Consider the following 21,190-nt stretch of genomic DNA (forward strand, 5'->3'; position numbering starts at 1 on the left):
GCAGTGGCAGGAGAATAAAAAGTCCAGCGAGGTAAAAGGGAATTATGGGAAATATGTCCAGCATATGGGATACATTTTGACAATAAACACCCACACAGACAAGAGGGCCACGCTCAGTTCTCCTGCATTTATCCCTCCTGATTTTTAGATCTCAGTGGAAAAAGAAAAAAACACTCCACGCTGAGCTTCTCATAATAAAGTAAATAATGCCTGGTAACAACATGCTGAGTAAGCCGAGCTGTGCCACAGCAACCCCGCCACCCAAAACAAAAGAGCTCTTTTTTTTTCAATCTTGGCAGACTGATGGAAGTTTTTGCAAAAAAATAAAATAAAATAGTTTGAGCTGTTTGAAGCTGCTTCACTGAGACCAGACCAGACGAGGATGAATGAAATGATCAATAAAGAGGATTTGTGCAGCCAATAAAGACAGACGATCAGAGACACAGGGCTGTTAGAGTAAAGTAAAAACTGCACTCAACCAGCTTTTTACCCCCAAACACACACACAGTCATGTTTTAGACATCATTGACTCCAGGGAGCAGCTGTACCTTATGGGTACTTTGTAATGTCTGTGTCATTTGTCGTATATTCAAAAAGTGCACTGCCCGTAACAGGGAAGCTCTCGGGCTCTTCCACTTTTTAGCGCTGGAATTAGCATCTCATTGATTGATGATTGTGTAATTTGGAGCAGAGTTTTTTTGTTTTGTTTTGTTTTGCTTTGCTTTATGCAGCTTAATCTTGGTTTGTGCATGTGCCGGCTGCTTGAAACTGAGAGTGTTTGTTTCCACATTTGCGCGAGACTCGGCTCGTTGACAGGAAATCTGAGCGCAGCCTGCAGTAATTTCACATCACTATTAACACAACTTACATCGTCAGTGACTGGGGTACCACTGTAAACATGTCAATCGGAGAACGTGAGGCAGGAAGAGGAACTGCATAAACTGCATGGTCAGGGTTTGTTTACTGGCGTTAAAGCTCTTAGACAATTGAAGAGCTTTAACGCCAGTAAACAAACCCTGACCATGGTCTACCGGTCACTCACTGAGAGTGTTCTCTCCTTTAATATCATCTCCTGGTATGGGAACCTCCCAGTCAGACACAGGAATAAGTTGGCCCGGGTAGTTAACCAGGCCAGTAAGATAACAGGAGACAAGCAAATGCAGCTTCAGGGAATATACAATTGTTCTATGGCCAAAAAAGCCACTCAAATTTACAGTGACACCACCCACCCTCTCAACTTCGCATTTACAATACAATACAATACATATTTATTTATATAGCACATTTAAAATTACAACCCAGGTTGACCAAAGTGCTGTACAATAAACACACAAGCAAACTAGTGGCAATACAACTAGATGGAACAGGTAATGTAGTTACAATAAAAGCATGCAATAAAACAATAAAACAAGAGTGGAGACATATAAAACTACATTTGTTTTGATGCCATCAAGAAGGAGGCTCAGAGTTCCCTCCAGAGCTAAAAACGCAGGGTACAAAAAGTCATTTGTGCCGTCTGCAGTGGATATCCTGAACCAGAGCATTTTCAGGTGAACTTTGAGCTACAGTGAAATCGCAGCTGTTGTATGATACTGTAATGTTGTATTTCATGTGTTATTGTATTTCATGTGTTTATTTATTTACTTGTTACTGTGCTGGATGTACCCAGCTGTTGTTGTTGGCTGACTACCAAGATGCCAAAGGCAAATTTCCACTGTGTTTTTAAACCACCTGACAATAAAGTCTTCTTATCTTATCTTATCTTCAAAATAAGACGCCCTCTTCAAAATAAAAGCATGAATACATAAACATTTCTGACTTGAAGAATTCTTAACAGCGTCTGTTATATCAGCCTTGCCTTGCCATGCTCCTTTACCTGCTTGCTTTTTTTTTTTTTAATATATTTTTTGGCTTTTCATGCCTTTATTCGATAGGACAGTTGAGAGTGTGACAGGAAATGGGAGGCAGAGACGGGGGGAATGACATGCAGGACAGGGCCGTCCGACGCGGGACTCGAACCGGGGCCGCCTGCAGCGAGGACTGCAGCCTACCAACTGAGCTAAACACCGCCCCTTTACCTGCTTGCTTGATAAACTGGATAGCATGGTCCACAGTTGCATAAAACAAAGAGAACGGCGCAAGAGGTATGAGGCTGTTAATGCTTGGAGTACTATCATTGTGGGGGGCTGATAAATCTATAATCAGACACTCTGAATATTTGCGAGTTGCTACGCCTAAATTCATACGGAAGGTGGAAAATGGTGTGTTGTCATTAGGTCCAATCTTCTCAACATCTTTTGCCAGAAATGTATCCACTACCTCTGGTTCCTTCAATGCAGATTGGAGATTATTGCAGACATGCGCTAAGTATGAGCTAAGACTCGATGACTAATCAAAGGGGAATTGCCGTTTTTTACTATCTGGACCTTATTTCTAGCATAAAATACAATAATTTACTTACCCAGATAACTTTGGTGTCATTACAAGTCGTTCCGATGAAATTAGATATCCATATAAGATATGAGATAATAACAGAACGTTACGAGACAGAGTTATTTTAGAGGTAAATTCATGCAAAACCGCTGATGCTTGTTGCCTTCAGGGGTAGTTTTTAAGCAAGCAGTCTCTGCATTTGTCTCGAAAACAATTCCCTCTTGTACCGTTATTATCTCATAGCGTGGTGAATGTGCAGGTCACAACTTGTCCACCAGAGCGTTGTGGAGTTGTTGGATTGTGTATTTGATGAGTTTGATGAGGGAGACCAAGAAATCCCATGAGACTCTGTAGCGTAGCTCTGAGCAGCTCACGGCTCTGCTCCACTGTTCTAAAAATAGCTCGCACCAACAAGGTAATGAACCTACTGCTATGACTATAGGGATTATGGCAATGGGCCAATTTGCCAACATGTTGAACTATCCCTTTAAGGGAAGCGGCAGAGCCATGGTTTCTGTCTCTATAATGTATAGCGATGGCATAATCCATGTTGCCATTGCCAAAGTGTTCAGTCACCCTCAGATGGGTGAAAAGTATCAAATCAAGGTGTTTATAAATTGTATGTCAACACGTGGTATGTATGCTACAATGTCCATGTGGGATGATATAAGCGAAACCTGAAATTGAGGATAGCCAAACACAAATCTGCCATTAGAAATGGCAACATGAATGGAAAAGACAGGATATCCCCTCATCATATCACCCAAGTCTGCTCCTGCCCCCTCCCTCTTTACACAGGGTCAGAGTTGAGTATTTTTAAGATAATGTACTTTGTGATGTGCTCTAGATATATCTTTATATTTGCCTATTGTAATGTATTTGTATCTGCATATTGTAATGTATTTTGAAGAATAGAATAGAATAAAACAGAATAGAAAGACTTTATTGTCCACTGTAGTGGAAATTTGTCTTTGGCCTCTCCAAGACAACAAAGCATAAAACAATCAAAGCACTCCACAGCATACAAGACATAGAAACCAGAAACAAACTGAATGAACAAACAGGAATAGACAACAACAGCTCTCTCAGGGTTTGCCAGGTGCAGTCAAATAATTATAACATATTCAGAGCTTGTATGGCCTGAGGAATAAAGGATGGTAGGTAATATAATGTAATATAATAGCTGGAGTTTGGCCAATTATATTCACATGTTCTTTCTGCTTCTAGATGTGCCTCCTAGTGAGGAGAGGCAGGACTACACCCCCTCCCACACTTTATCCTCTTTCACTACCCTCCCTCCCCTTATGTAGGGATCAGAAATAGGGAGTATTATGAAGTGGTAAAAAGAGCAAAAGCAAAAAAGCTTACTTTAGGCACTCCAACGAGCCAAGGAATTTTCTTTAAAAAGCTTTTATTTTAAGTGGGGCATATCTCTTATTAAAATATGAGACGCCGACCGGTTTCGACCAGACGGTCTTCGTCAGGGCGTTTAGAAGTGATGTCCTTGATGATGACCTTTTAGAAACTAGAACCTGCTGTGGCAAACAAAAGCTCTGGGTCTGTGTCTGTCAATGGCTTTTGTGTAATTGTGAGGTGTTTCTGGTATGAAACTTCAACAATGTCGTCAAGCTTTGACAAAAGAAACAGTTGTGAAACCCTTTGGGGGTAAAACAGATGGAAAAAAGATAAAAACCCAAACAAAACTATCGTTCTCCGCATCACCGCCACACAAAAACAGGGACTAAAAACTCAGTTATTCCTGTCTATCTCTGAAATACTTGTGTGTCACCTATGTGTCACAAGGACATGCTTGTGAAAAGGGGTGGAGGGATCTGACAGTTGACGTCCTTCGTCCTGCCACACCTGGTTTGCGCACATGTTTTGCTATCCAGAAATAAAAATGTAAAATTTGTAATTTTGTTTTTTTCAAATACATGTGTGTTTGTAAATATGTTGTCAATTTGTAAATATATAATTTTCCATTTGTAAAAATAAAAAAAATCATTTGTAAAACTGAAAATTCAGTTTGTGAAGTGTAATTCACATTTGTGGATCACCAATCACACACGTATCTCTTTCCTCAATGACGTATTTTTGAGACGTTCTTGTCCAGATCCACACAGATCCACAAACAAACCAATAACAAACAGCTTGTGATTCACAAAGCCCCCCCCCCCCTCAGCAGTAGGGGGCAGTGTTGGCAAGTAGCTGAATTGACAACAAACAAAGAAGATTGCTACTGGATTATCTCGATAAATTATTTCAATTCCCACTGTTAATACATCACTTTATTAAGTTTTAATATTTTTTAGTTTAGTTTTAACTGTTTAGATCCCCAATATGCGCTTAGTTTGTCAAAATGACGCCTGTTTGAGTAGCAGTGAAACTCCACCTGTGGAGCAGCGAGGCTAGGCCTACTGGATGAGCAGATCATCACAGAGGCAGCAGCTGGGCTGCTGAGGTGGTTGGCCGGCTAACCTGCGTTGTCATCCCGGGGGAGAACTTTTTGTTCATTTTCGTAAACTCCTTAGTTGTAGGTTGAATTTGTTGTTGGTTTCTTTTATTTCCAGTCGGTTTTGACATTTTTGGTTGGTTTCTTTTGGTCTCATATCATTTGTGTTTATTTCTGGTTTTCTTTTTAACTGTAGATGCCCCAGATGTCCCCATACTGTGCCTTGTGTAAATTTTGTGTTTTTCTAATTTAAGACAGGTGCTGAGCGAGCAGCAGCCCTTCCCTGGTGTTTTACATGGTTTCTGTTTCAGTGCACTAGTGGTTTATAGTTTGGATTTGTCCCCTTTGAGTTCCCTGCCGCCGTGGTAAGCCCCAGCACTGGTTGGTTTTTTGTTTGTTAGTTTTCCTCGCCAGTGTGGTTGCTCAATCTGGGCCCATCCCCCCTTTGGTCAGTCAACACCTCAACCCTCATTCATTTTAAAGTCATTTTGATCAATTGGTTAATGAAATTATATTTTCTTTGAACCACATCTGGCCCCAAGTGTGATTCACGAACCTGTGTTGGCCTTGTATGGCTATTTCCTGGGTTAAAATCACAGGTGGCGTTGTTGACTCACCCACTCCCCCCACATTCTTGGCGTTGTTGGCAGGATACACTACATGCACACACCCACACACAAACACACACTCACACAGGTGACAGGGGTTGAACATGACACCTGCACAAATGTTGATGGGAAGAGCTCTGTGCAGCACACTTCCATGCTCCAGTGTTTCGCTAGAGCAGTCAACCTCACGGTACGTACACAGCAAGATACAGGATTTGCAGTCACGCCAGCATCTATACCACAACCGAAACGCCAAGCCACACCTGCTCTCGCCACATTCTTGGCGTTGTTGGCAGGATACACTACACATAGGCTACACACCCACACACAAACACATAATGGAATATGTTAAGCAGTGCGCACCAGATGGCATACCTAATTATGTGGATCTTCTGCGTGAAATGTTCCTGACAGTTCTCTCCACCGAAGGCTTATTAAACAGTACATCCGTAGCAGGCCAACACCTTCTTTGTTGACTATCAGATGGGGAAGGGAGGGCCAACCAGGTGGTTTCAGGGGGCAAAGTCATTCCCTACCATCAACTTATGGTCTTCAGTACGGGGTGCAAAGTGATTCCCATCCAACTTATCCTATTGCTTCTCCAAGGTTAGAGCTGAGTGATTTAATGGAACACTTGAAGCATCAGCAGGCCCAGCTTGACCAGCTCACCCAGACCATAGCTGCTTTGCAGGCCCCACGACCACCACGGAACTTCTCCCGCAATGGCCCTTTAAAGGGACAACGAGGAGTTTGTATTTGATTACAAAAAAGTCTCACATTAATGTGGATGAATCTACGCTACCCACACTTGTTAATGGCTCCATTTTCGATAAATATATAGTTTTGTCTCTATCGTTATTTTGTTATTTTAATTAATGGTGGAAATGCTGGGCGAGCCGACCAGCGTTTCCTTACTTTCGGTTTCGCGGACGCTGCCCGGCGGGTCATGATAATAACGCCGCCGAATCGCCGTTTATGGTCGGAACTACGACGGTATCCGATTGTCTTCAAACCTCTGACTTTTATTCTTGATTAATGAAAACTTTCTTGGCAAGATGTCTGTCTTGCGCCGGTCCAAGAATTTCACCGTGCGCGGAGGCCCATGGTAAATGTAGTATGAAAACACTTTGCTTTCCAAAACTCCTCGTTGTCCCTTTAATTTGCCAAAGGTGTCAACAGCCAGGCCACATTGCACGGGAGTGCCGGAGGCCACCTGTACCTGCTCGTGCACGGGCCAATTCTTTGAACAGTTTTCATGGGGCCAGGATCGGCTTCAGTCTTGCAAATGGCTGCAGTTGCACGTCACTCAGGGGCTGGAGATCCCCTATGTTAGCTACCTGGAGCTTGATGTTGTGCTGTGCAGAAAGGTAATTCCTAGCTGTGGGGTGCTTGTCATTAAAAATCTCCCTAGCACTGTGTCTTCTGTCCCTGGCATCTTGGGGATAAAAGTCAGGTCCGAGTACATTTTCCGGTGAGCAGTGAGTCCAGTTTTTTTGGTGAGGCGCTCAAGGTACAAGGACCATGTGTTTTGAGTTGATGGAGCTCAGAGGTAAACCAGGGAGCAGATGAAGAAAAGGTCACAGTACAGGTTTTGCTGTGAGTGAGAGATTGATGTTGAAATTAGACTCTTCAGGTCTGTGATATCCGTGTTCTTAAGATTACGGAAGGAAATGCTGTGTTCGTGAGGGGATTTCCAAACAGGCAGGTTGACATTGAAAGTTAGGAATTTGTGATCTTAAAGTGGGAGTTCTGTACCAGAGAGATTAAGTGGGGCAACGCCAGAGCAACAGATCAAGTCCAAAATGGCAATGTAAACAAACACGGGAGGGAGAGACTGATTTAAATGAAAGAAATCAATAGACTTCTGCCAGGTTTCGGTGAGACAATGTCAAGGTTTAAATATGAGCAATATGATCAGAGAGGAGGTCAGCAAGGTCAGTCGTTGCTTCTTTACTTGGACGACATCATCGTCTTCTCCTCATCTGTCAGTGAGCACTTGCAGCGACTGGACGCCGTTCTGAAAGCAAGAAGGTCCTGGGTTCTAATCCCTGGCCGCCCAGGTCCTTTCTGTGGAGTTTGCATGTTCCCCCCGTGTCTGCGTGTCTAATCCTCCAGTCAGCGTCCCTGACCAAAGGCACTGGCTCATAATCTGGAGTTGGTCCACGGGCGCCGCACCGTGGCTGCCCACTGCTCCTCAGGGATGGGTTAAGAATTTCACTGTACTAACTGTATATGTGACAAAGTACCTTTAAAAAAACATACAAACACACAACCAGACCCGCTTCCGCCACAAATGCAAACTGGCACAGACCCACATTGTGTATTGCCGTCACTGAGGAACATATCAGTGACGGGGTTGAACATGACACCTGCACAAATGCTGATGGGAAGAGCTCTGCACAGCACACTGACATGCTCCAGTGCTTTGCTAAAGCAGTCAACCCCAACACAGCAGGATACAGGATTTGCAAATCCTGAAACTGAAATGCCAAGCCACTGCACACATTAGACCCAGGTACCACCATACACATGCAAACACGATGTGGTTGGGAGCCAGCCATAGTGACAGGCCAGAGACATAAGCCACGCTTGTACAACATGCAACTAGGAAAGGCTTTAAGGAGGAATAGGCGACATCTGAGGAGGATACACCCAAGTCTCTTCGGAGACACTGACTTAGATGAAGATTCAGCAACCACAAGATCCAGCACCACAGGTGGTGTCGCCTTTGAATGTGAGCAGTTCACCTGCATACTGCACCAGAAGTGGCCAGTAGTGAGATGTCCTGTCAGGTTCAAAGACTAGTTCATAGTCTCATGACTGAGTGCTTAAGTTTATTTTATTTTTTTTTAAAAGACAGAGAAGATGTGATAATCTGTCATCATAAATATTGTATTGACAGAAATCTGGTTGTTCTGTTAAGAGTTAAACCTAAAAGAATGGAAAATGTGAAGTTGAACGGCCACTAAAGAGCACACAAGTCACAGCCTCGCCTCCGTGTGTGTGTTATTTAATATAGCCATAGAGACCCACGATTCACACTTTAATAGTCACACAATAACATAAAACCACAACAAAAGCAACCAGACTTAAGTAGTTCCTCTTTTTAGATGAGAGAAAATGTATTAATTAAATGAGATAGAAATAATTAAAAAAGAGAGAATTATAATTTTTTATTTAATAGTCATATTTCTTGGTCCAGAAGTTTTTTTTTTAGAATTTTCTTAGGCCTTCTCTGAAGGCCCCTAAAGGTCCCCCTCTGTTAGAGACCCTCCATACAAATCAATCCTAAAATGCGAGTGGAGTAGATGGCTTTTTTTCAGGAGGTGTCAGATTGTTTCATAGCCTTTGGTCTTTTCATTACTTACTACAAGTAAGCACTCCACAAACCTCATGGGAGTCTAATATGTCATCATCACTTAGCAACTTATTATATAAACTACTGTGTGGAAAGATGGCCCCCTGGAGACTCAAGTAAGATTTTTTGTAGTAACACTTTTGGCAGATGTTCAGATCAGGTGTTTGGATATGTGATTCCAGCTGTGACCACTGGGCGGTGACAGATCCTCAAAATGACAAACCTGACAATAAACTGTATTTTATTCTAATGTCTGGTAAAACTGCACAGAAAGGGATTTAATTTACTTTTGGATCAGTTACTTATTGTTTATGCTACAGTTTGTGATTAGTACCATATTTATACACTTTGAAACTGGTTTGAATTTGGTGTCTGTTGGGAGAAAATGATGAAATAACCACTGAAACTTTTTGCAGTTCTGCTGGATTATATGAAAAGCTAAGGATAACTATAAATATAAAAAAAGATCGACTTTTTTATTCCATTGAACCCACTATTTCTCATATTATGTATTTATTTTTATTTCAAAATTATTTCAATTTTTATTCTCTACTCTTTATTTTGTGTTGTATACCTGCTGCTATGACACAGTGATATAAGATCAATAAAGTATATCTTAACCTTATTATCTTAACCTGGGACCTATTTTTGATTTACTGTTATTATGTTATTGCTTATGTTTGATATATCAAACTGCATTACAATGGCGTCTTCACACACAAAAACACCCACATTTTTTATTTGGTTTTTGTTTTTCTCACATCAGGTTCAATTGTCAGTATTTTGTGCAGTTATTGTTACTGTTTTGTTTCCCTTATAAGAGTTGTTTCACCTCATGATTTGGCAAAGTTTGAGGATTGGTCTGAACTTCTGTTGTGTCATAGCAAATACATTTGCATCACATTTGTTTGCAGGGTTACGTCGCATGTAGGACTGAAGACAAGAGGCTGGCAGACCGCCCACTGACAACCCAGAGTGGCAGGACAGTTAAGTTTGACATGTTGTTGTGGTGGTGGTGGTAAAATATGTCGGACAATCACTTGCTTCGATGCTGGCGCTGCTCTCTCCCTCTTCGCTCTCTATCTGTAAGGAGTCTCTTACTCTTACCAAAATGTGGAAACAGCGCCCCCAAAAATCCGCTTGTGGCCAAAAATATATAACACCCGTAGTGATAAGAACAACCATAGAGAATGAACGGTAAAAGTTAAGAGAATTAAGCTCAGTCTACTATTCCCGGTCCCGGCGCGAACTTGTCAATCCCATGGTCGCTGGTTCAAATCCAGCCTGGGCAACCTCTCTCTTTCCCGGTTAAGCGCCACACTTGATTCACCTTATAACATTTTCATACCTTTCAACTATTCAGCTATCATCAAACAGTCTTTGATTTATCATGGTATAAAACGCAGTATGTTTCAGGTTATCTGTGGTTGAGTGGTTCGCTTGCTGGTTTGGCTATCATGAAGTCCAGGGTTTGCATATCATTCCTTTCCTTCCTTTCTTTGTCAATTTCTTCTGCTAATTTAGCATGGCTTCAGCAATGGCTTTCAGCATTCACATGCATTTTCCTTATGGAAATGCTTTTTCTAGTTATCCTGCATGTTCTTCTTTCTTTCTTTCTTTCTTTCTTTCTTTCTTTCTTTCTTTCTTTCTTTACTTCTTTACTTCTTCTTCTTCTTCTTCTTATTGGGGGACACAATAAGAATTTAAATGTAAAAACTTAGAAAATTCCTACCAAACCAACCGTACGTGCTACAGTTTTGCAACTTTCACCAAAATGTAGCCCCAATACCTTGGAAACATTTGTATATTTAAACTCAGTGCAAATCATCAAGTCCATTGCTTTGGTTTTTTCAAAAACTGTAAAACGTATTAAACCTATCTCTTCCCACAATTTTTGCTCAATTGACACCAAACTTGGTACAGAGCATCTTCAGACCGTCCTCCACAAAGAATCCACACAGGTGGTTGATTTATGGAAAAACATATACTTGCAAATTCTTGCTAAAAACATGTTCAATGGTCATTTAAAAAAATGACACAATTTTGGAGTCATGGTAGATGATGTTTGGCAAATATCAGAATTTTATCTCAAAAACTGAATTTTTTTTTTACAGCATTTTGAATTTCACTCTCATGCGAACAACTGGAGTCAATGTAAGTGTGGCATTTTTAAATATCAGATTTTCTATTATGAAGCAAAACACTTTAAGTTAAAAAGAAATCACCAACATTTCCATGCTGTCAAGATTCAATGTATGTATTATCAGATTTTTGTTTTGATAACATAATTTATGACATTTTGACCATTTTTTAAATCTGCCTTGACAACTGCTGCCTGGCTGGTGAGTCCCTGAGTCCACAAGGCCACACACCAGGTTTCAGTTCTTGCCAATTAGCTCAGTGAGTTAGAAGCTGGTTTTAGGTGTTAGAGATTGTGAGTTCAAGCTCCAGCTAGGGCAGTCAATGCAAAAATGGCATTCTTAAACATCACTTTTTCACTTATTAAGCCAATAAATCACTGTTAAAAATAAATTACCAACATCTCCATACTGTCTAGATGCAATTTGTGTATTTTCGGATTTTTGTCTTAATAACTGAATTTTTGACAGCCGAAGCTATATGTGACATTCCCACTTGCCAATTAGCTCAGAGAAATAGAGGCTGGTTGTTGGTGTTGAAGATTGTGAGTTCAAGCCTCAACTTGTGCAACGTTTCCAAATGAGAATTCTGCCTATGCTTTTCACAAAGGTCCAGTCCCGTGCCAGATGTCCTTAACTGGAAACACAACACAATTGTCCTGATGGCAGTGCTACAGCAAGCCTCTAAATTTCAAAACTTGCAAATCTTACAATAACAAATCAACCACGTGTGCTACAGCTTTGGAGCTTTCACTTTCAAATTGCCTAATTTTGCCTAAAATTGCCCAGCCCTAACCATTGCTGCGCAGCAGCTATAATTTTTCTCTGTTTTCCCGGAATAACAGGATCAATGTCTGGAGATATTCAGAAAAAACGAAACCTTGTTTTACTGAGATAACGACACAATAATTAATATGAGATGTGGAGGTAACAAAAACAACAAACAGTCTAATTCAGTGAAGGAAACATTCAGTGTAGCAGGAAAATATTGATCAGTGCATCATAAATCTCATCGATCAATCACGGCTCCGACTCTAAGGCCGATGATTGAAGAAGACGTTAGGGAAGTTTCAGCTCGATCAGCGGTGCAGTGTTAGAGAGCCTGATGCTGCGAGGCCCTGGGGCGTCTCCATGGATACATCTCTAATTAATTATGTCATTAACAAAGTTTCGTTTTCCTACAGATGATCCCGTTACCTCTGGAACGAAAATGTATGGCTGTACGGCCGCTCTGAGCTTCCGTACAAAGGCCTCACAAAGGCTTCCCATTACAAACATAAACCCTCCAGACTCCAGCTGGAACATTTGCATCAATAAATACAGTTGTGCACAACATTATAAGGCCGTTTACAGGTTTACAGTCTTTATGCATTTCCTTTGATATCAATGTAAATGTCCTCCGAGCATCTGCCTCACGTGGCGACACTTCATCTGTGTCATCAGATAAAAAATACATCCATCCCACTGAAAGAGAAGATGAAGTGGTTCATGAGTTCCTGAGGCTGCAGGGAGAGAGAAGGCACTTTGCTCCTGTGCTCTCAGACGAAACTACTTCTCAGGTTGTGGACATTTGCCCAGGTGGAGCTTGAGCACGCCCTGAGTGTGCAGCCGCAGCAGGAGGTCGAACTCGGCTGGCATGGCGTGGAATTTGGTTTTAGTCTGTCTGTTGTCGTAGTAGTGGTTCGTCAGGGTGTGGTAGTCGTCCGGGTGACTGCTGAACGGCCAGAAGCCGTACAGGTGCACATTCTTACAGACCTCCACTGCCAGACTGGCCATGATGATGCCGCTACTGAGCCGCACCGCCCTCAGGCCCTGCGAGCGCCAGAAAGTGGCCAGTTTCTGGAGGTAGTCGGGGTTGAAGAAGATCGGCCGGATGGGGCTTCTGAAGTCCTCAACGGTGTAGACCGCCCGCAGGGAGACGGGTGTGTTGTGGCCGTAGGAGAAGGCCGGAAGGAGCAGCAGGGAGTCCTGGTAGATTTGCAAACTCTCCGCAAATGGACGGCGACGCCCATTCAGAGCCCCGTACCTGAAAATAAAGAGAAAGTGTGAAGAAACGAAACCAGACCTTGAGTTGTGCATGCATTTGTGCATTCATTTTATCACTTCTAGGCTGGACTACTTTAACTCTCTCCTGTCAGGATGTCCAAAAAACTCTCTAAAGAGACTCCAGCTGGTCCAAAACGCTGCAGCGAGGGTTTTGACAGGAGTTACGAAGAGAGACTTTAGCTTCTCTCCACTGGCTTATTGTAGGATTTAGAATAGACTTCAAAATCATGCAGGTCTGTTAGTGACTCCCAGTATCTCTAAAAACAGACTGGGAGGTAGAGCCTTCAGGGCTCCTTTACTGTGGAACCAGCTCTCTCCATGGGTCAGAGAGGCAGACACTCTAACTACATTTAAGTCTAAGCTTAAGACCTTCCTTTATGACAGGGCTTTTAGTTAGGGCTGGTTCAGGTAGCTCTGAACCATTTTATAGCTATGCTGCTATAGGCTTAGACTGCTGGGGGACACATCTGGTTACATGGAGCCCTCTCCTCTCAGCACATTTTGAACTGTCATTATCATTATCTGTTGCACTTTGTAGTTTGGCCTGGTGTCTCGCACTCTCTCTGTGTTTCTGAATGTGGCAAGGTGAAGAGGGCTCGGGCGGGGATTGAACCCACACCTCCCGGGTCAGAGTCATGCACGCTTGCCAGTCACCCAAAGGGACATCCCCTTGGCCAAGTAGCCAGGGCACATGATCAATTGGAGGCATAGTGACAGGACCACCACTGTCACATATAGATAGCTCCATCTCTCCTGCCCTCCCTTCCCATGAACCAGTCTGCCACCCAGTCCTCCCATTAAGCTGGCCTGCTCTCCCTGTCTTTCCTCCCACCAGAAGCTGCCTTCATCAGCACTTATTAACACATTATTAACTGTTTTCTTGTCTGTATACAACATCTATTGCACGTCTGCCCGTCCTGGGTGAAGGATCCCTCCTCTGTTGCTCACCCTGAGGTTTCTCCAATTTTTCCCTGTTAAAATTGGTTTTTGCCAATCGATGTGAGGGTATAAGGGCAGAGGATGTTGTTATGATGCCATGTAAAGCCCTTTGAGACAAACTGTTTGTAAAAACGGGCTATACAAATAAAATTGCCTTGCCTTGCCAGAGGAGCAGGATGAGATGAGGTACGGGAAGCCACACTTAGCCGAGCTTGATTTAAAACTTTAAATCTATGGTAATGTCTGAAGTTGTTGAAAAGATTTGATGCGATGAAAGTTAATAAAAAATATTTATATATTACATTTTTATTACACTTTTATGAAAGGGTAAAAAGTGTAACTCCATTTTCTTTAAGGGGCCTCGAGGGTAAAGATCAAACTAATATGACATTTTGGACCTCACGGGCCTCCATAGTTGAGTCCATCATGTTGCTGACTCACTTCTCTACGAGGATGCTTGGGTTTGCTGTGACCAGGTTGGTTTTCCCGCCCACGTGTTCACTGTAGCCGTTCTCCAGAGGAGGGAGGTTACACCTGAACAGAGAACATGTAGAGGTCAGCAGGTGGAGAAGAAGAGTTCACTTTGTTTCATTAACAACCTTCATCACTTCATCCACCTTCATCCACGTTCTTTACCTGATCACAAAGTCAGCCGAGTCAATCATCCGCCCACAGCTGCTGTTTCCCAGGATCCCTCCGTTCCCGACGACAGCACATGTGTCCAACGTCTTATTAACGAAAGGATGCTCCTGCAATGGGATCAAAAAAAAAAAAAAATTTAAAAGACAAACAACAGCATTAGTGCGTCAAAGACAAAAGAGCCATAATGGAGGGAAGTGAATGAGCGGAGATGCTTCCTCTCTCTCTCTCTCTCTCTGAGGGAAATCCCCCACAGAGCCCACATGTTTTCACATGAGTGTGTCTATTCATTCATTTTGCTCATGTTCAAGTGTCTTCCTCTCTCTGGACTCTCTGGATTTTCTTTTCCTCTATTGACCAAACAGCTTTTAAAATTACCAATGGACTATTGGCAAATAAAGACGATGAATCATGATTGTGTTTTGTGTGGTTTTTGAGGTCCGTGGTTTATAGTTTCTACATTCTCACATTTATTCTCGACAGGGAGTGGCCAGAATCCAAATGAAATTCCCACCACGCTGGACAATTAAGTTGTATTTTATTGTTATTATGGTTATTGGATAATCAGCAGCTGTGGTCTGTGGATTCAGGCATGTCAACAAAGCATTTGAAATAAGATGAGCCTGCCAAGCCTGTTATGACATCTGTGGTCTAGAGAGGAATGAGTGCAGTCTCCTCAGTCTCTCAGTTCAGCTCGAACAGTTTGTTCTCAGTTCCGATACAGTTTCATTTTATTTTGGCAGGGAAACTGCAGGTACTTGTGCAAAAACTTAAACCATCTCCATGTAAAATCTGATTAAATCTAACTTACTCATATTGTTAGGATGCACAAAAGTCACATCTTTAAACCAGTTGATGTCAGTTATCATCAGTCAGTGAGTCAATAAATGCAGAAACTCTGTGGTGACTCTTGTGACCAAGTGTGAGGGTGTGTGATTATCATTTCCTGAATATGGCACTGAATACTCCCAGAATAAAACTTCCACTTCCTCTTCTGCAGATCATTGTTGGGTAGAGTTGGGTGAGATCTGGCAACCACACACCTGGGCCATGTGTTAACAAGCGGAAAAAAAACAACAACCACAAAGAACAAAGAGACAAAACCTCGAAACGAGAAAACTGACGTCAGTGCTGACGTCAGTGCTGACGAGGAACTGACGTTGTTACTTCACACCTCCGACCTGAATCGTCAGCGATCGGTGAGTGTGAAGTGTGAAGACAGTGAAGGAATTCATTCATTTATAGTCGAGCTAAATCTGCACCAAACTCCTCCAACTCTCATTAATTCCAGGTGTACTTGAACACACCATGGGCTGCCTGTTCTCTCTGCACAGCTATGGACTTTACGTCATCTCTAATCTTATCTCTCATGAGGCCTGTGGACGCTCACACACATCCTGAGTCCAGTGAAGCCAGTTTCACTCTTTAAAGCCCTCTGAACTAAATAACCTACATTATTCCTTTGTGCCATTTTTAATACGACCTTATATGACTGTAATCATCTTAATACATGAGGCGCTTTGTCAGTGGCTGGGAAATTATCTAAATCTAGGAATATAATGAGTTGTAATGCTAAATTGAGCTTCCAGATTGAAGAATAGAAATAATATCCTCAGGGAAGATGATAAATTAAAGTCATCCACTGTGTATCAATGACACAAGAGTCCAATGAAAGTTTGCGCAATGGAAAAGATAACAACCAAACAGCCTTTAAGTTGAAATTGACCTTTTTCTAATCTGCTGTAGGCCTACTTACTTCCTTTGGTTTAGCAGTGTGATACTGATCTACATCAAAGATCTATACACCCTTTTATTTATTTATTTATTTATTTTACCTCTGTGAGTGGATGTAAGTAGTTTTTGCCGTTTCATTTTGTATTTTCCAAAAAAAAAAACACACAGATGAAAATACCTAAATTCGAAGTGGAGGCTATACCTGTGTAAAAGTGGATTATGTTCACATTATACTGCACAGTTCAATAGAAGAGGGGGTATAGCTCAGTGGTAGAGCATTTGACTGCAGATCAAGAGGTCCCCAGTTCAAATCTGGGTGCCCCCTGAATCAATGTTTTCATAATTTAAATTCATTAGATGTTAGACTGTGATTAAAAAAGGCATCAGATGTTATAATGGTCCTACTATAGGATGATAAACAAAGACAAAAAACATACCTTCACAAAGGTGCTGAAGATCTCCGGCGTCACCTGGAGGCTCCTCTTCTTCTCGCCGTCGTACACCAGCTTGGTTCCAACATGTGTGTTGGCCTGGGAGATGATGCCCTGCTCGTAGCCGCGGCACTTTGTGTTCAGCTGAGACCTGAGGAAGAAACACACGGGGCTACAGTTATTGATAATAATTTACAGTTAGTCAAGAAACTTTTATTTCAGTTTGTCTGGTTTAATGAGTCCAGTTTCAGATTTCATTTACTTTTTTGTCCTTTTAGATAGATTTTGTTTGCAGTTTAGTGAACATTTACACAGCTTCACAGATTAAAAGGCAAAAAAAGTAAAAAGGACTCGTCAAAATAAAGTTAAATAAGTATTAAATACCAAAAAAACCTACACTGAGTTGTGACGTAAATTCAATCTTTTATTCTCAAAACAATATTTAAAGACAAGTACTCCACTACATTTCTTTTTACTTTTACTTTGAAGCGGAGCTTTTATTAAGTCAGGGGGGATTCACTTTATTTTATTTTGAAAATCTGATATCTGTGTTGACCGCACAGTCTCCACTGTGTCTGAACCTGCCAGTGTCCAAATTCAGTTTTTTTTTTTTTTACATGTTCCACTATTTCTCAGTTGGTCAGATACTGTTCCTGTTAAAAAGAAAATATGACAAAAAAAATACTAAAGTATCTTTATACTCAGCTGAAGTAGAAAGGACTCGGTGTGATTCTGACATAACATAATTGTCACGTTCAGATCATTTACGCTTAAGTTCTTCTGCTTTAAAAAAAAACATTTTCTATTTCTACTTCTCCTTCCACATTTGTGTTTGTTCTTCTTTTTTTTTATCAACATGACATCTCATCTTTTCTTCTCTGAAACTCTCTGAGACTGAAACTCTTTGGAGCAGATACTTTATTCATTCCTGTTAACTCAGTTACTGTGACGACGACAACAACAAAAACAGGCTCTGGAGCAGCTGCTGTTTGATCTGAAAGGTCTTCAAAACCAAAACCACCAACAGAAGCCTTTAATGTGTCAGGTTGATGTTATGGCCTGAAGCTTTCCTCTGAGAAAATGTGATGAATCTGCCCTAACAGGTTGAATGAGTTCCTCATGAGCTCCTCCTCACACTGTTGTTGTGTTGTTGATTCTACCAGTAGTACATGTGTTTAATACCATTCATTTGACATGTTTATATACTGTATTACCACAATGAAAGTCCTCTGGATACATGAGGATAACTTTATATCATACAGTAAAATGTGCATTTGTTACATTGTAACCAAAGTGGTAAATCATTTAGATTTTATGGTATTTGATTTGATTTGTCTTTTGAAGATAATAGGTACAGTAGTACCATAGTTCACTGCAGAGTGCTTATTTTTGACTGAAGTTTTCTCATTGGTTAATGTGACGTATAGATGTTGATTGATTGAAGCTATGGAGCTGAGAGATCATAGTACTTTTGACCGTGTTTGCATGGGATTATTGTTTTTGTCAATTGAAAAGAAGAAGAAAGAAAAGTTTTTTAGTAAACTTTTTCAACAAAGGACACGGACTGTTGGGTTTTATTATTATGAAGCTATAGAGTGCCGAAGCGGAAGCAGGAAGTAACGGCGCCATGGGTCCTTAACTCGGAAAAAGTCTCCATGTAAGTGAACAGGAGTCAAAGTTTTATTTCGTGATCCGATTGAATTGTGCCATGAGAAAAAAATATGTCCTCTACCTATTTAAAACATCACGTTTCATGCCGAGAAATCAGCAGTTTGTTGTAAAACGGCAACGGAAGAATGTATTTTGTGTGACGACGCTCTACGGACTACAGATCTGGTGTCCCACAAAAAATACGTCACCAACTGACACGGGAAAGGAATTTGATTTTACAGTAGGTTTACAACAAACTGCTGATTTCTCGTCATGAAACGTGATGTTTTAAACTGGTAGAGGTCATATTTTTTTCTCATGGCACAATTCATTCGGATCACAAAATAAAACTTGGACTCCCGTTCACTTGTATGGAGAACTTTTCCGAATTAAGGACCCGACCCATGGTGCCGTTACTTCCTGCTTCCACTTTGGCACTCTATAGGGGGCGTTTGCAGGAAATGGACGGAGCCACACTAACAATGAAAACAAACACAGCACACTTTCTGTTCAACAGCACAGCACTAATACAACTTTATAGGATATTTTCCAGGCCTTAAATGTCAACTTGTTTATCTTAAAATTATTATCATATGTTATAAGATGCAACCATATATATATTAACATTACATATATACTCTAATTAATGTATGCACGTTTATATAAAAAAATGAAATATTGTATGAGGACATTTATTTACATATGAAACTGGTCTCAGACTTTTGAACCAACTGTTAATATTATCAACAGAAACTGACAGGCTGATTTGAGATTTATATTTGTGTTATAGATGTTTACAACATAAGCAAACAGACCTAAACATAAAAATACATATTTATATGGTCCAGATATATATATACTGTATATATACATAAATGGAGATTTTTTGTCCTCCTCGCCGTCTCTCTTTCTCTTTATCTCTCTCAACCTCCCTCAACGACTCATCTCTTATCTGCTGTCTGTCACCCTCCCTCCCTCTGTTTTAACGTATAGCCTGTATAGAGATATATGTGCATACTGTATATTATGTGATAATACACTACAATTACATTTGTTGTTGTTTTACCTGAATTTCTGGTAGTTCTCCTCCTGCCTCCTCCAGGCTTGTGAGTAACGATCTTTTGCAGATTTGATGATCTCCCTGTGACACACATAAACACACACACACACACACACACACATGTAAATGGGCTGCAAGGTGTGTGTGACCTGTGGTAACTGATGTGACCTGAGGGGAAGTGTCTGCCGTCTCTGCTCTCACCTGTTTTTCTGCTCGTCAGGCGTCTGAGGAGGGCTCTTCTTCTGAGGAGCGACTTGCTGAAGTTCAACATTACTGTGAAATAAAAAACAACAGAAACACAGACACATGAGTTAAATGCAGGAGAAAACAACAGATCATTTAAGTGACTCCGACAAACCGAGGCTCGGGGGAGAAGGAAAAAAAACTTTCATGTCAACACGTTGTTTGAGTCTTTTAACACAGAAACAGTCCTGAACTGAGCAGTATACCCAAAGAAAAGAAAAAATAGGGGGCACACAAACAGAGACAGTCAGTCTATGACACAGACAAGCGTACAATACGTAATATAACGATACATGGGCAGATAAATAACAACAGTAGTCACACAACAAACCACCAAGCAGGTAATAAGATAAGATAAGATAACAGCATAATTGTCCTTATTACACTGGTTTTATTATTATTTTGCCTTTTTCTTGATTTAATCTTTGATGTGGTTTTAATTGTGCGTTTTGCTTATTTTTCTCCTCTTTGCACCGTTACAACATAATCAAATTACTATTTACTGTCTACAATAATGTTGATAATATAAACAGTCAGACGTGTCATATATGAACATCAGGTTGTCTTGATAAACTTGCATGAATAATTTAAATGTATGTGGTTAACACATCACATTTTTATATTGTCATTATTATTATTATTATGGAGGTTGACTGGGGTTGTTAAGTGCGACTGTGCTTTTAAAAGTCAATAGTGTTATCACTCAGCTGCGAGTCTACCAGCTTCATTCACCATAAATGAACAACCATTGTATAAACTCACAGACTGAGACCTTTGCTACTTTGGCTGCCTGCAGACTTCACTTTTTATGTATTTGCATAATGTTCCTCACACAGTTTTGCTTCTCCACCGCTTCCTGTTTCAGGTTTTTTCGAATGATGCCAAGATTATATAGCCTATATGTGTGTCAAGATTAAGATATGTGTGAGATCATGATAATGTGTCTGATGTGTGTGTGTGTGTGTGTGTGTGTGTGTGTGTGTGTGTGTGTGTGTGTGTGTGTGTGTGTGTGTGTGTGTGTGTGTGTGTGTGTGTGTGTGTGCACCCGTAGGACGACAACAACCATGCAGCTTCACTTCAGGAGAATCCTTTAGCTTCCTGTGTGTGTGGTTTTTGTTTTGTTTAGTTTTCTTGGAAACATGTCTCACTTTCAATGACTCTGTGAATTTCATAATAAAGATGTTCGGCTCCAGCTGTTTTTGTTCAGAAAGAGGAAGTCAACCATCCACCCCCCTCCTTCCCTCAGATTTCGTGTCTTGTCTTGTCAAACACATGTGGCCAGAGAAAAGAGACAGAACAGGAAAGATCGGCCTCTGTTTCTGAAGACTTCACACACACACACACACACACACACACACACACACACACACACCTGTAAACCTCAGCAGAAGATGATGACACAAGTGGAAACCTCGACACACACACACACACACACAAAACACAAACTCTGTGTTTCCCC

General features: G+C 41.1%; 1 protein-coding gene and 1 non-coding gene across 6 annotated transcripts in view; one reads left to right on the forward strand and one right to left on the reverse strand.

The window, feature by feature from the left end:
* The window catches only part of LOC146982465 (alpha-2,8-sialyltransferase 8F-like), a 43,495-nt gene that overhangs the window by 21,871 nt on the left and 434 nt on the right, over window positions 1–21,190 (reverse strand). The window contains exons 2-7 of one of the 5 annotated variants that reach the window (XM_085783470.1): window positions 19,690–19,761; window positions 19,495–19,569; window positions 16,785–16,929; window positions 14,611–14,723; window positions 14,416–14,508; window positions 11,090–13,015 (exon numbers count right to left, since the gene is read on the reverse strand). The exons of 2 other annotated variants lie outside the window; for them this stretch is intronic. In XM_085783470.1, coding sequence (XP_085639596.1) covers window positions 12,538–13,015; window positions 14,416–14,508; window positions 14,611–14,723; window positions 16,785–16,929; window positions 19,495–19,569; window positions 19,690–19,761 — 976 coding nt within the window. In that variant the 3' untranslated portion in view covers window positions 11,090–12,537. Of the gene's footprint in view, window positions 1–11,089; window positions 13,016–14,415; window positions 14,509–14,610; window positions 14,724–16,784; window positions 16,930–19,494; window positions 19,570–19,689; window positions 19,762–21,190 lie in introns of those variants that run through there. 2 more of the 5 variants (XM_085783468.1, XM_085783471.1) reach the window with 2 other exon arrangements.
* trnac-gca (transfer RNA cysteine (anticodon GCA)) lies at window positions 16,601–16,672 on the forward strand. The gene has a single exon. It is a non-coding gene; the product is annotated as a tRNA-Cys (tRNA).

Source organism: Trachurus japonicus, chromosome 8 (genome assembly GCF_045865225.1).
Source record: "Trachurus japonicus isolate A0001 chromosome 8, Traja_1.0".
NCBI lineage: Eukaryota > Metazoa > Chordata > Actinopteri > Carangiformes > Carangidae > Trachurus > Trachurus japonicus.